The 15238-nt window shown below is 42.7% G+C and overlaps 2 protein-coding genes across 2 annotated transcripts; both read left to right on the top strand.

The window, feature by feature from the left end:
• Window positions 1–2910: 2910 nt before the first annotated feature.
• On the top strand, window positions 2911–7802 carry LOC136529563 (uncharacterized). The gene is made up of 4 exons (XM_066522639.1): window positions 2911–3055; window positions 6485–6537; window positions 6623–7105; window positions 7190–7802. The coding sequence occupies exons 1-4, from the start codon at window positions 2972–2974 to the stop codon at window positions 7557–7559; spliced, it is 990 nt and encodes a 329-aa protein (XP_066378736.1). The 5' UTR covers window positions 2911–2971; the 3' UTR covers window positions 7560–7802.
• A 1619-nt stretch (window positions 7803–9421) lies between these two features.
• Window positions 9422–14518, top strand: LOC136529009 (uncharacterized). The gene is made up of 6 exons (XM_066522030.1): window positions 9422–9557; window positions 10347–10399; window positions 10482–10563; window positions 10693–10964; window positions 11045–11455; window positions 14233–14518. The coding sequence occupies exons 3-6, from the start codon at window positions 10528–10530 to the stop codon at window positions 14291–14293; spliced, it is 780 nt and encodes a 259-aa protein (XP_066378127.1). The 5' UTR covers window positions 9422–9557; window positions 10347–10399; window positions 10482–10527; the 3' UTR covers window positions 14294–14518.
• Window positions 14519–15238: the final 720 nt, after the last annotated feature.

The raw sequence follows: 15238 nt of genomic DNA, 5'->3' as shown, positions 1-15238 counted from the left end.
GTCCACATTTTCTTTCCTGATGTCTGATGTTTTGATGATTTTGCTTGTCCGGGTTGTCTTGGTTGTTTCTATCTGGGAACCTTTCTCGTGTCTTCTCCTCTGTAGTAATCATCTTTTCTACTGTGCGTCTAAATTCTTCATTATTTCTCGAGTTTTCTTTGCAGAAGTCCTAAAATTGCCACCTTGCCATGATTCCGTGAGAGAAAGCTTTGATTACTTCTCGTTCGGTGATGTCATGTACTTGAACACGTAGTTCGCCAAATCATCGATAGTAATTTTTGAGACTTTTGCCTCCTTTCTGCTTGAGTCCTTTTAATTCTACGTGGGCGATGGGGTGCGTAATGATACCCACAAAATTTTCACAGAAAACTCTTTGTAAGTCCTCCCAATTTCTGATTGACCCTGGATTTAATTTGTCGAACCATTGGAGGGGCATGGTTTCTAAGGCCATGGAAAAGAACAAGGTCTTGATATCGTCATCTCCTCCGGCTAGTTCAATCGACTACGAGTAAATCCTGAGCAACTGCCTTGGTTCAGTCTTGCCATCATATTTAGAGTGGTTGGATGGCTTGAACTTGTGAGGTAGTCGTATCGAAGCAAGTCTATATGCGAAACAGGGGAATCTATCGTGCGTTCTAGCTTCTGTGTATTCTGATTCAGCACCTCCTTCTAGCCAACTGTTGTTTTGGTGAGAGTAGTTCTGTGGGGCTGTCTGAATAGGTACTTTGCTTCTAATCTTTCTTGGTTGTTCGACTCGGTAGTTTTGACTATGGTCCCTTCTACTTTCTCTGTTGTGACTTCCACTTGGTCCGAGTCTCTCAAAAGTGGACTTCCTTTGATTTTGATCTTCCTGCCCATGAGATGTTGACTTGGCAGGTAGTCTTGAGCGGGTCCTTCCGTCGTGCGTCCTTAGGGCTGTTGACCGGAGAAAGTCTCAGAGTTGTTCCTGTTTTTCACTGGGATGTGAGGTCGCTCCGAGTTCTTCTAGTGCTTCTTGGATCCTATTGTAGGGTGTATTCGCCATGCATCTTTCTTCGACTTCTTGTTCTAATTTTCTTCTATTGTACTCGGCCAGATTTGACTCATATTTAATCCAAGCTTCCTTGCGCTGCCTAGCACGGCGTTGGCGTCCTTGTTTCAATTTGTTTCTTCTTTCTCTGGCTTGCTTCTGATTCTCGGTCTCACCATCATGCCCCTAGATAAAGGGTGATATGTTGGACTTAGATTCATCCAATAACCTGATGTCGGGTGCTTCTAGGGGGATCAATGGTGATCGAGGACGGCGAACCATGAATACTTCTCGTGCGTGAATTGTTCTGTTATCGGCGTTGGTTTCCACACTATCAGAGTTGTTGATAACTTTAGTAGAGGCTTTAAGGTCGTAGATCGAGTCTCCTTCTTGGTAAGATAGAATTGTTGTTGTCGTCGTGCTGACTAGTCGGGTACCGCTATCCTCAGGAACAGAACCTGGCCAGTGGACGATGTAGTCTTGAGATGTTATAGTTAGTACGAGACCTTTCTGAGCTCCTTTTAGTGGCATTCTAAGCACCGGATCGAGGGATCCTTCGGGCCATGCCTGATAAGATTTTGCCATGTTGTGGAGTCCGAACGGAAAAGGACCTGTCTTCTTGAAAGGACTCTGAGTGTACTCCGAGTTGTATTCTTGATAGGCCGAGGCCGCGTTCTAGAACCCTACTGGGAAAGGGCTTGGTTTCTCAAAAGAACTCGGGTAAGACTCCATCTTGGATGCGGAGCCCGAGTTTGAGTCGGATGCGCAAAGCCGCGAAATCTGAGTTGGATCGGACATCACGAGCTGCGCGAATCTTCCGGTGAGTTGATCTGTCGTAGTCGCCGAAATAGAAAGGTCTTCATGTTGATCCGAATCTTCGAGGAGACGGCTTTGGAGCTTGCCATCGTCGCCTGCCTCGCAGATCCATGAACCAAAGGTGAAGGTTGATCCCATCGAGAAGATCATGTTGTCGAGGTCTGTCGAGCTCTCGGATGCAAATTCATCGAAAGCCCCTACCTGGCGCACCAGCTGTCGACGTTTCACCATCGATAGCCTGTCACGAGGGTACCCGGGGCAGTTTGTTCGGGCTTCGGCGTAAGCTGAACTCGACGGTAAACGCAAGAGATAGTCGATTTATCCTGGTTCGGACCCTCGATTGTGATCGAGTAATAGCCCTACGTCCAGTCGGCGTTAGCCTTTGCGTTGGATTGATTGTAAAGTGTTGTCTCTAACCTCTCTAGGAACCCCGCCCTCCTTTATATAGTCAGCAGGTCAGAGTCTTAGTCGGTTTACAATGAGATTTCATAGTAGGATTACAGAATAATACTACTACTAAGATTACATGGAAAGAATCTTAGTTAGACTAGATCTTCTCTCTTCCTTGAGGGGTATCCCGTGGGTCCCGCATCGACAGTATTTTATTAAAATCCTAAGTATTTTATTAATCAGGCGGCACCCAGATTTGAAGTAGGGGTAAAGAATTTTCGGTCCCCTGCCTTACCTCTTGGCCATGCCGCCAAAAAATCCAATCTAAAATCGAGAAAAGAGCAAGTATTCATCCATAGTTTTTACTAATTACTAAAACCTTTTCTCTATTATCTTGAATCTAATTCTACTAAAAAAACCCTTTCTCTGCAGAGAATATTAGATTTTCTTATCAAAGAATTATGTGTAGTAGTAATATTGTTTTATAAAAAAATTAGATTGCTTACAATGTCATTGCCAATAAAGGCACATGTGATAATTTTTAGTTAAAATATATAAGTTTATCCAATAATGTTTCAACTAAAATGAATAAATTTATCAAAGTACGGTAGGAAATCCAATTGACCACTGTCTTGCCATCCCATCATGAACAGTCAGACAGTCACATTAAGGTCTCCTTTATTTTTCTTCTTACCCCTTACACTTTACTCTTCCCTCACCTCTGACCGCAGCTAAACAAGAAGATAGTGATCCTCCATGGGAAACACCCTCAGCTTTGGCGTTGGCGTAGGTGTCGGCCTCGGCCTTGGCCTCACCGTCGGCGCCGCCGCCCTGATCCAGGTTCGAATCCACATCGGTGTTAGCAAAGTACTGCCAGTAACATAGTCCGTGTTCTTCCTTCATTTTCTTCCCCCTTTTGTGCATCCCTGCCATATTGCAATAATTTATATTGAAAATATGATTGCTAAAATCACAATTTTATCATGTGGTTTACGACTTTACTATCTTAGTTGATCTGGTTGGTTCTACGATTTTTTACGATTAATTATACGACTCTAGTAGTTCTAATCCCACAATTTGCAATCTAACCGTTGGGTTGTGATTTTAACACCCTTGGCCATACTGTAGTACTCCTGTGTATGTGCTTGTTCAGACCTGCTGGCTGCAGTGGTGGTCTTAATACTCTTAACTCAAGGTGTCGCCGTTAACTTTAGTAAAATGTTATGCCCTTGACAGCATATTTAGCCACAAGCAAGAATGCCATTTAATTTACAGTACATTTTTACCTTCTCAGGATCAAAGGTTATGATTTCTTTGAAGTAGTCGAATCCGTGCATGCAAGGTCATCCTCTAACAGATCGTGTAGATCGCCTATGTGTGCCTGCCTTAATTTAGTCTAGGAATATGAGGAATATCAGCCTTTGACGACCTTCCCGTGCCAAGAGATTTTTTTAAACAAAAAAAGAAAAGAAAATACAAGGGATTGTTCTTTCTTCAAAATACCTGGTACGTATGCGGCTGGTTGCTTTCCAAGATTGGAGCACGCCACCGGAGTCTGACAATGGAGATGATGGCGGCCATGACGATGATAATGGGGGAGGTAGTGACGACGGGGGTAACGGCAATCATAATGCTGACGCCAATGACGCCTATGTCGAGGATTGGCCAACACCCCGCAGGAAGTCTGAAGTCGACGACGACTCCGGTGACAGCAACTACAACCACTACCACCCTGGGGCCTGCTGCGGTCGCGGCGCTGCCCCAGCAACATCTGTCCTGATCGGTGCCGTGTCGTGCCCCCTTGCAGCCCAGCCTCTTGGGCATGCTGATGCTGCGCCTTCGCGTGGGCTGGTCGTTCACTCTCCGGTGGATTCGCCACCACCCACCCCACCTCGGCTGACGTTGGAACCGGCGCCCGGGTCCACCGGGGATGCGCTGCCCGCCTCGCCTGCTGCGGTGCCCGCAACGCCACTCCCTGTCGCGCACGCCGGGACTTCCTCTGCCACCGGTATGGTGGCCCGTTTCATCAACATTGCCCCGCACCTCCTGCTGGCGGGCATAAGTGTCTAGTGTCCGCCAACGCCGCCACGCGAAGACTGGTGGGCAGCATGCGCCGAGGATGAGCTGGCTTTGGCTCCTCGGCCGGGTGTCTCTCCTGTGCGCCTAGTACTTCCACATACGTCGGATAGCCCACCCACACCGGAAGTGCCGGCCTCACCACCGCCGCAGGGATCCTCGACTCCTCCTACCGCACAGCCTCCTCTTAACGCAGTTCCTCTGGGACCGGCGGATGCCGTTTGCGACGTGGTGCCTGATGAACCGTCGATCCAGGAGATGTTGGAGGGCGAAGTGTGTATCCCGTTACAGACACCGCTCGTTCGCCGCGGACCGACGCTGCGCCGCTCCCGGACGCCTGTCTCGATCCATTCCTTGCGGCGGAGCGGACGGATCGCAGCACGACCGCGCGCACCGAACGCGACTCGACAGGCGCAAATTGTACTGCTGAAGAAGATGGGGATTCATGTCGACGAGAATGCGCCAGATGCGGAGGCCGAAGCGAAACTAAAGCTTGCGTTTTGCGGGGACATGACCCAGCGGAAGCAAAATTGTTTACAGAAGCTGTTGCTTGGCAACATCGACCTGGCGGCCCTGGACCTCAACCTCGAGGGGCTGGGCAATGGCATGGCCTGATCGGTCAGCGCTCATGGACTTCGTCGCCCAACTGTTCTCCATGTTAACAAACCCCAGCTGCTTTGTGTGGAATGTCCGCGGTCTCAATGACCGCGCGAGGAGGAATGTCGTCAAGGAATTTGTGTTGCTCCTTAAACCAACCATAGTTTGCATCCAGGAGACCAAGCTCTCCTCTATTTGTAACAATGTTGCTGTCGAAATAGTGGGGGCTCCTTTGACTATGATTTTGTGCCTGCTGATGGCGCGGCCGGGGGTATCATGTTGGCCTGGGCACGTGATTGCTGGTCGGTGGACTCTCTACACAGGGGCGGATTCTCCCTGACCGCCAGATTCTCCAGCAGGGCTCCGTTGGGTCAGCCCTGGTGGATCTCAGTCGTATACGGGCCTCAGCTTGATTCAGACAAGATCGAGTTCCTTGATGAGCTGCGACAGTTCAGGGCCGCCTCCTTGGGCCCTTGGTTCCTATGTGGCGATTTCAATATGATCTATCGGGCACAGGATAAAAATAATGACAGGCTTGATAGGCGTAGTATGCGGCGTTTCCGGGCTTTCCTGGACCAGCTACAGCTCGAGGAAATCAACATGGTGGGGAGATTATATACTTGGTCCAGCCGTAGAGAACAACCAACACTGGAGCTCCTGGATAGAATGTTCGCCACGGCGGATTGGCTGTCTGCCTTCCCCAACCATGTCCTCAAACCGCTCTCCTCCGACTGTTCTGATCACTGCCCTCTGCTGCTGCATCACCATGTCTACAATGGGGCAAAACGAAGGTTCAAGTTCGAGCCGTATTGGATCAAGCTACCGGGGTACATGGAGGTCGTCGCTGCCGCATGGGCGTCTATTCCGATCGGCGCTGACAGGTGTTGGACGGCCGAGCGCCGATTTCGGCACGGCCTACAACATTCCAGTACTTGTGTTCTGTGTGATCAAGAAGTGGAAACGATGGACCACATTCTTCTTGGATGCTCCTTCAGCCGTGTGGTTTGGCACATTTGGCTGTGCAAGTTGCACCTGCAAGACTCCATTGTACCCAGCCAGGAACCGGCCTTGCATTGGTGGTTAAAAAACAGGAAGCTCAGCCCAAAGCAGCAGCGTCGTGGCTTTGACTCATTCTTCTTCCTCATCGGCTGGGCGCTTTGGAAGGAGCGTAATGCAAAAACCTTCAACAGCTCGATAACCACGGCTCAGCAGCTCGCGTTATTGGTGCAGGACAAGGTGGAAGCCTGGTGCACGGCCGGGTTCAGGCGCCTCCGCTCACTCGTGGCCAGGATGTGAGGCTTCCCGGCTGCTTCGTGTGTTTTAGTCACAAATTAGTTGCTATGTAATCGCTTTATGGTGCTCGTTGTTCGTTGGAGTCCGGTAACCTTGGATTACCGTCTCCAAGTTGTTGTTTGAAACTCCTTTCTTCTTAATGAAAAACACGCTTCGGCGTGGTCGGAAAAAAAAAGGGACAGAGGATCCTCCTGGACCAATCTGTTTCTACTGGGAGTCTGGGACCAGAGCAGTCCTTGGCTCCTTGCAATTTTTTCACCTGAATGTTTTGGTTTCGTGTGCTTGATTGGGTATTTTCGGCAGGCTGCTGGTCCAACAATTGGCGACGAAGTGGTGGCTTCTCAGTATAAATGCAAGTGAGATGCTGCTCTTTGTTTCTTGGTCGATTCAGTTTTATTGTCTCTGGCCACAGACTCATTTATCTCTCTTTGTTGTTCATAGCACCGAGGACATTGACGAGTCGTCTGGGGAGGAGCTGCGCGACGCGACGAGCTATGCGAAGGACAACGCGTTGCTGATCCAGGTGCTGGTGTTAGGAACAACAACGAAGACATTCTGGCGATTATCTGATGAAGCCACTAGGATCAGCAGAAAACTTGCATTGATACTGAGGAACTTGCACTCATTCTGCAAGTGCCTCACTGCTCCTCTGCAGGTGTCCAACGTCTGGGTTGGGAGCGCTGGCAATGTCAAGCTCAGGGGGGCCAGATTCACTACCAAAGGCTTCAGCATTGAGCGTGTGAGGGATGACTACAAGAACCTGTCCAGGGTGCTCAAGCAGTTGATTAGTATCTCCGGTGGGGATATCAACAAATTGCCTCCGGACTACAGTGAATTCCTCTTGCTGTTGACGAAGGACAACCTTACAACGGAAGATGAGTTCTTGATTGTAAACAATGCTGCTCTCCTGCCCTTGAAAAACCGGTAATTTTTTTACTCAGTTTTATTGTCTTTGTTTTTGTTCTTGTTTGATGTTGCCACTGGTCATTTGGTTACTTGTGTTCACAGTACTGAGGTCTTCCTGATGCTATACGATAGAATTGTCAAGTATCTTGGTAGAAAAAACCGAGCAAAGAGGAACATAATACTCTCCAGTCTCCCCTATGAGAACGACTGGTTGGATACTGCCACGTCAAATACAAAGATCAACCAGTGGGTTGTAAAATCAGATGTTCAAAAAAAAGAGTACAAAAGGACTGCACTTGATCTACTGCGTCTCAACAGAAATGTAAGAAGCCACTTGCATGAGTACGGCCATGATGACGATATTGAGGAAATTCTTTATTGTGAATGGCCCATGCTGCTCATCGCCATGGAGAAACAATTACACTTGGAAGGTGAGCTCCAAGACACTGACATCAAAAACAAGTTCGGCTAGCCGTTCTGCTGCAAAACAGATGAAAGATGTATTCTGCATTTCCATGGGTTGGTAATGGTAAGCTACTGTTCTTCGATCTTCAGTGAGAAAGTTTGTAGTGATGGAGTGATATGCTACCTGGTTTATGTAATAGGCTAGTTGCTTTATCTGGTCCCGTCAACTACAAGGCAAATCTGGCCAGCTTTTGTAAAGTATGCTGTAAAATATCGCCTTAAAACTCTAAAATTATGCTGTGAAATTGACTTGCCATTGAGTTTGCATTCATCCTTTAATCTCTGGTTCTTATAAAAATCTCTATTGCATCAGTAAGCAACGCTAGCAATATTCCTCGGAAACACTTGCAGTTGCAGATACATATCTGAAGTAGTAGTGTTGCACTTGAGTTTTATGCAAATTATTGTATCTGATGAAGCATTTCCCCTCTCTTCTAACCTCGATCCCACCACTCCGTCTTCCATCACTCAGGAAAGCACACAGGTTAAAGGGTAGGCCCGTAGGGGACCATTTTCCTTAAAAGAAAGAAAGAAAGAAAGAGCCGGTTGGGATTTGGGAACCTCTTTCATAAAGCTTTTGTACTAGTTGACAGGTTTTCTAATAATTCGTACATTTGGTGTGCCTAACAATACAAGTTGCTTTAATCCCTCCCGGAGTTCAACAGGGGTAAAGCCTAATATTGAGGAAAACGAAAGCCCTCCGAGTTTTCTTACGTCAAGGTTGTCCATACTAACTCAACCATGCTTAAACATGTTATAAAAAAAAACATGCTTAAACATGAACGTCGTCCATAAAAAATGCAAAACAAACACGGTTATACGCCTTGGTTGCCGATTCGACAGATTAATACTTCAAAACAAGGGTAAGAACATAAGAGCCTTAATAAAAGTTACTTCCCTTTGCATATTTTTTCTCTTCGATTATTTTCTAACACAATACACATATAAATACTATGTAATCCTTATCTGGTTGTGATAAATTTATCATGCATTTTTTAATTCATGTCTATAGTTTTTTCTCTTTGCATGGCACCTCCATATACCTTCAAACTGCATTTTGTTAAAATCCTAGCTTAAGTTATGGTGGCTCTTGTTGTAATCTTGATTTATGATGCCGTGAATCTAGATTTGGATTTTAAAGTTTTATGTTTGTCCTTAAGTTAATCTGAAACCCTATGCTTGTTCTACATATTATTTAAAAATCTCTTTTTATTATATTAAAAAAAGGATATTAGATCATACTGTTTACACTAAAGGAATTAAGAAGTTAAGGAGTTCATAGCTATTTTGGTCACTCTCGTGCCCCAACATAGGGGGTACAAATTTGTCGAGTTTGATCAGTAGTATAATCCTAAGTATTTTATTAAAATCCTAAGCATTTTATTAATCAGGCGGCACCCAGATTTGAACTAGGGGTAAAGAATTTTCGGTCCCCTGCCTTACCTCTTGGCCATGCCACCAAAAAATCCGATCTAAAATCGAGAAAAGAGCAAGTATTCATCCATATTTTTTACTAATTACTAAAACCATTTTTCTTTTATCTTGAATCTAATTCTACTAAAAAAACCCTTTCTCTGCAGAGAATATTGGATTTTCTTATCAAAGAATTATGTGTATTAGTAATATTGTTTTATAAAGAAATTTAGATTGCTTACAATTTCATTGCCAATAAAGGCACATGTGATAATTTTTAGTTAAAATATATAAGTTTATCCAATAATGTTTCAACTAAAATGAATAAATTTATCAAAGTACGGTAGGAAATCCAATTGACCACTGTCTTGCCATCCCATCATGAACAGTCAGACAGTCGCATTAAGGTCTCCTTTATTTTTCTTCTTACCCCTTACACTTTACTCTTCCCTCACCTCTGACCGCAGCTAAACAAGAAGCAGCAGAAGCAGCAAGATAGTGATCCTCCCTGGGAAACACCCTCAGCGTTGGCGTTGGCGTAGGTGTCGGCCTCGGCCTCGGCCTCTCCGTCGGCGCCGCCGCCCTGATCCAGGTTCGAATCCACGTCGGTGTTAGCAAAGTACTGCCAGTAACATAGTCCGTGTTCTTCCTTCATTTTCTTCCCCCTTTTGTGCATCCCTGCCATATTGCAATAATTTATATTGAAAATATGATTGCTAAAATCACAATTTTATCATGTGGTTTACGACTTTACTATCTTAGTTGATCTGGTTGGTTCTACGATTTTTTACGATTAATTATACGACTCTAGTAGTTCTAATCCCACAATTTGCAATCTAACCGTTGGGTTGTGATTTTAACACCCTTGGTCATACTGTAGTACTCCTGTGTATGTGCTTGTTCAGACCTGCTGGCTGCAGTGGTGGTCTTAATACTCTTAACTCAAGGTGTCGCCGTTAACTTTAGTAAAATGTTATGCCCTTGACAGCATATTTAGCCACAAGCAAGAATGCCATTTAATTTACAGTACATTTTTACCTTCTCAGGATCAAAGGTTATGATTTCTTTGAAGTAGTCGAATCCGTGCATGCAAGGTCATCCTCTAATAGATCGTGTAGATCGCCTATGTGTGCCTGCCTTAATTTAGTCTAGGAATATGAGGAATATCAGCCTTTGACGACCTTCCCGTGCCAAGAGATTTTTTTAAACAAAAAAAAGAAAAGAAAATACAAGGGATTGTTCTTTCTTCAAAAGGGACAGAGGATCCTCCTGGACCAATCTGTTTCTACTGGGAGTCTGGGACCAGAGCAGTCCTTGGCTCCTTGCAATTTTTTCACCTGAATGTTTTGGTTTCGTGTGCTTGATTGGGTATTTTCGGCAGGCTGCTGGTCCAAAAATTGGCGACGAAGTGGTGGCTTCTCAGTATAAATGCAAGTGAGATGCTGCTCTTTGTTTCTTCGTCGATTCAGTTTTATTGTCTCTGGCCACAGACTCATTTTTCTCTCTTTGTTCATAGCACTGAGGACATTGACGAGTATTCTGCCGAGAGGCTGCACGATGCGATGAGCTATGCGAAGAACAACGCGATGCTGATCCAGGTGTCGGTGTTAGGAACAAGAAACACATTCTGGCGATTATCTGATGAAGCCACTAGGATTAGCAGAAAACTTACATTGATACTGAGGAACCAGCACTCAGTCTGCTAGTACCTCACTGCTCCTCTGCAGGTGTCCAACGTCTGGATTGGGAGCACTGGGAATGTCAAGCTAAAGGGGGTCAGTTTCACTGGCGAAGGTTTCTTCAGCATTGAGCGTGTGAGAGATGACTACAAGCACCTTTCCAGGGTGCTGGAGCCGTTGATTACGATCTCGGGTGGGGATATCAACAACTTGCCTCCGGACTACAAGGATTTCCTCTTGCTCTTGAGGAGGAACAACCTTACAAGGAAAGATGAGTTCTTGATTGTAAACAATGCTGCCCTGCTGCCCATGAAAAACCGGTAATGTTTTTATTCGGTTTTATCGTCTTTGACTCTTTGTTGTTGTCACCACAGGCTCATTTGGTTACTTGTGTTCACAGCACTGAGGTCTTCCTGATGCTACACGATAGAATTGTCAATTATCTTGGTCAGAAAAACCGATCAAAGAAGAACAGAATACTGTACAATCTCCCCTACAAGAATGACTGGTTGGATACTGCCACGGCAAATGCAAAGATCAACCAGTGGGTTGTAAATGTTAAAAACGAGTACAAAAGGACTACAATCGATCTATTGAGGCTCAACAGAAATGTAAGAAGCCACTTGTATCAGTACAACCACGACGACGATATTGAGGAAATTCTGTATTGTGAATGGCCCATGCTGCTCATTGTCATGGAGAACATGTTACACTTGGAAGGTGAGCTCCAAGACACTGGCATCCATAACAAGTTCGGCAAGTGTCCTACTGCAAAACAGATGAAAGATGTATTCTGCATTTCCATGGGTTGGTAAGCTACAAGCTACTGTTCTTCGATCTTCAGTGCGAAAGTTTATCAGTTTATGGTGATGAAGTAAAATGCTACCTGTAGTTGCTTTCTCTGGTCGTGTCAACTTGAAGGTAAAGCCGGTCAGCTTTGTAAAGCATGCTGTAGGATATCGCCTTAAAACTCTAAAATTATGCTGCACAATTTACATGGTACTGACTTTGCATTCATCCTTTAATCTGTGATTCTTATAAAAATCCCTAATGCATCAGTAAGCAACATTGCAAGAGTTAGCAATATTCTTCGAAAAACACTTGCAGATACATTAAGACCATGAAGACACACTATGTCAGATTCAGGATCTTTTTTGCCTCCAATTTTGCATCATCTTTGTCAATAATGAAACATATATAAAAGGTATTTGATTCATCTAATTATTAGGTACCTGACAACCTTTGACGGAATGTTAGAGGACCCGTGGCATGGAAAAAACATGCTTCAATTAAGGGAGAGAAAAAACATGTTTCAGTTAGAGTGATAAGGTCCAGGCATTGATGCATCCTACTGCATCGCTGATCAAAATTTCGTAGATTATTTTCCTGACTATTGAAATTTTTGTTTAAGTCTGCTAGATGCGAGGGAGTGATCATCAACAGTGCTGTATAATTTGAGTATAACTGAAGATTCAACAGTTAAAATCACCTACATAGAAAGTTCATAAAGGCATAGAATTATTAAGATGCATATGTCGCCCTTGAGTTTTATGCAGATGATTCCTATTGAAATACAAGGTATCCAAACAATTTTAGTATCAAATAAGGAGTCTGGTAGTAATGTATAGTTTGAAAAGGCATGCATGCATGTCATCGATTTCAGGTACCAATTATAGAAGTCATTTTGTCCAAGATGTTTAAAAAGGCAGGCATGCTTAATCTATACATGTTGTCTTTTGAATCTGAAGCCACCGTCCACTCCTGTTCTATAGTATGTTAGCTAAGGTCATACAAAAATATTAAATTAAAAGAAAAAATTCAAAAAAAAAATTGAAAGATGACAATAACCGTGACCTTGTGCTAACCCTCCGACTTCTAGGTGGATAGTTGATTAAGCATGTGCAACTTGTTAAACTTTGTTTAGATTTGAAACATTTTTCAAATTTTGTTGTAATAACTCTTTCAAAATGTTGTCCAAATATTTGATGTCGAAATAGAGGTTATCATAGAGTACTCAAAAGCTAGGAGCAAATTTACATGGGAAAACTAGTTTTTATTAGATGAACTGACATTGTTAACTCGTCTGAACTGAACGAAAGAAAGGAAAACTCTGTCTTTGTTTTGGAAAAGCAAGAGCAAAATCACAAAGTTAAAAAAATAAGGGTAAAATTATAATTAGACCCAAAATAAGGGTAAGAATGCAAGAGCCTCTTATGCTTAATATCTACAGCTAATAAAAATACTTACCTATGCACTTTTTTTCTTTTTCATTTTCTAACACGATACACATATATAGATACTATGGAATCATTATCTAGTTTTGATAAAATTATCAATTACTCATTGTATGCTTTCATCCACATCCATAGTTTTTCTCCATTTGTGTGGCACCTCCATGTACCTTCCATATGCATTTATTTGAAACCTCAGCTTAAGTTATCGTGTATCTTGTTATAGACATATCGCATGGCATCATAAATTTAGATTTTTATTTTAAAATTTTGATTTGTTTCCCAAATTAAGTTTAAACCCTTGTGCCTATTGTGCTTCTTAGTCAAAAGTCTTTTTAAATTTTATTAAAAATAAGGATATTTATTCTAAAGAAATCTAAAAGATCAAGGAGATCATAGCCACCGGTTTGCATTTACTGTTGAAAATGATGAATGTTCTTGTCAAAGAATTATGTGTAGTATTATTGCTTTATGCTGTGTAATCAGCGGTGTTTAGAGGGTGGAGTGAAGAGAAAAGAGGAGAGTGTATGTTGGTGTGCAGTACTGCAGTGCCTTTTTTTTTGACAAATCCATGGGCTTATTATCTTCTGAAATGAAAACGAAGCATGCATACAGAGTCTGCGGAATTTCTACGATTTCAATGATCTTCTCCGAGACGCGAAAATGATGGCTCGTCTTCAATCTTCATCATCGTGCTAGCTCAGCTGCCAGCATGTTTCACGAATCTGAATTTTATTCTGCCCGGATGGGTCCGTGCAAAGATTCTTCAGCGTCTGATGATCCGTGGTGGCTATCGGTCCACGACCCAGATCAGTGTTCTTTCCAGTCTGGTGCATGTGTGGATAATGTGGATGTCACTGTCATCATTCCCTTGATGAGGCGATCGCCCCGTACCATTTGGTCACTCGATCTGGTTTCCACCCTGTAATGTATGTGCCATGTCGTATGTCTGGGCTTTATTATGGAGTTCTATCAGAGATTGTTGGCAAACTTGAAGGGTTCTTATCAGCTAGTTTTGGTTTGTGTACCTCCATATTGGAAAGAATGCAATTCTAGCACAGTATCATGTTTTACTATTTTAAATTTGACCAATTCATTTTGCACATTATCAAATAAATATCATTAGATTAATTACAAAATATATTTTCATAATAACTTGATTTGGAGACATAAATATTAATGTCATTCACTAGAAATTTGCTCAAACATAGACCACTTTAACTAGCACGCAACCTCCAGTTGCAATCGTTTTTTTTTTTTTTTGATAGATGGAGTAATGTTGGAAGCTACTACAAATCTATAAATCAGTGAAGTATGCTTCGGTTCATGATTATTTTCCCTGTTTTGCTTTCGGCAGGTACTACTCCAGTTGCAGGACACAGGAAACAGGACTGAGACTCAGACAGACAGCAAAGTGAAAGGCCAAGGTGGGCAGCTGGTCCACTTCTGCAGCTCTCTGATTGCATCCCATTGCAGAAGAAGCATGTGGGCAAAAATAAAATGGAAGCTGGGGCATGGTGATGATCACTACGAATGGGCACGCAACGAGACTTCTGAAAAATAAGCTGAATCTGGACATGTCAAAACTGAAAGGACCATGCCACCAACTCAACTTTATTAATTCAATCTTACTATTAGAAGGATTCAAACAGTTACTCCTTATGAGACACACTAGGAAAAAATAGATTATATAAATACTCATAAAATTCATAAACATCTATGCTTTTATTTGATAGATTATTATAATTATTATCACCAATAATAGCCATTGGAGCTATTATATTTTCTAAAAACTATCCATCTTTACCATTACAAAAATATATAAAGTAACATCCCAAATTTGGATCTAAATTACCTCCACTTGCCATTATGAAAGATAATTTAAAATGACCAAAATTTGCATCTAAATTACCCACCTATGCAATTATAAAAAATTATTAAAATACTAATTTAATTATATCTAGATTACCCAACTCTGTTGTTATAATAAATAAACTAAAATATACCTCAAATTTTGTCTAAATACCAATACAATCCATTAGGGAGAATATTTCGATAATAAAAGATACGCTATACGTGTTTCTAAACTGCACACTTCTATCACAATTTAATTAAAAATATTGTATGCCACCATGTGGACCAAATAAATATAGATACATAAAAAAATAATTATTTTAATAGTGTTTTTTTGGAACAATTATTTTAATAGTCTATCAATTGTGGAAAGATATTTTGACAAACCCACGTACACACTGCTGTTTACTTTAAACTATTTTAATACTCCAAGGAAATATTTGTAAGTCGTTATCCATCAATCTAAATTGTACATTGTTTTTAGCGTTGCCTTAAGTTAAGTTTCTCTA

This window comes from Miscanthus floridulus, chromosome 19 (genome assembly GCF_019320115.1).
Source record: "Miscanthus floridulus cultivar M001 chromosome 19, ASM1932011v1, whole genome shotgun sequence".
In the NCBI taxonomy this organism is placed as follows: domain Eukaryota; kingdom Viridiplantae; phylum Streptophyta; class Magnoliopsida; order Poales; family Poaceae; genus Miscanthus; species Miscanthus floridulus.
The sequence above is the reverse complement of the archived record's forward strand: the minus strand, read 5'-3'. Positions and strand labels throughout refer to the sequence as shown.

Excerpts from the sequence above, each read along its gene's own strand:
- LOC136529563 (XM_066522639.1), top strand. The coding sequence starts at position 2,972 with ATGGGAAACACCCTCAGCTTTGGCGTTGGCGTAGGTGTCGGCCTCGGC. Across the intron at positions 6,538-6,622 it reads GCTTCTCAGTATAAATGCAA|CACCGAGGACATTGACGAGT; the intron begins GTGAGATGCTGC and ends TGTTGTTCATAG. Across the intron at positions 7,106-7,189 it reads CTCCTGCCCTTGAAAAACCG|TACTGAGGTCTTCCTGATGC; the intron begins GTAATTTTTTTA and ends TTGTGTTCACAG.
- LOC136529009 (XM_066522030.1), top strand. The coding sequence starts at position 10,528 with ATGAGCTATGCGAAGAACAACGCGATGCTGATCCAG. Across the intron at positions 10,965-11,044 it reads CTGCTGCCCATGAAAAACCG|CACTGAGGTCTTCCTGATGC; the intron begins GTAATGTTTTTA and ends TTGTGTTCACAG. Across the intron at positions 11,456-14,232 it reads TTCTGCATTTCCATGGGTTG|GTACTACTCCAGTTGCAGGA; the intron begins GTAAGCTACAAG and ends TGCTTTCGGCAG.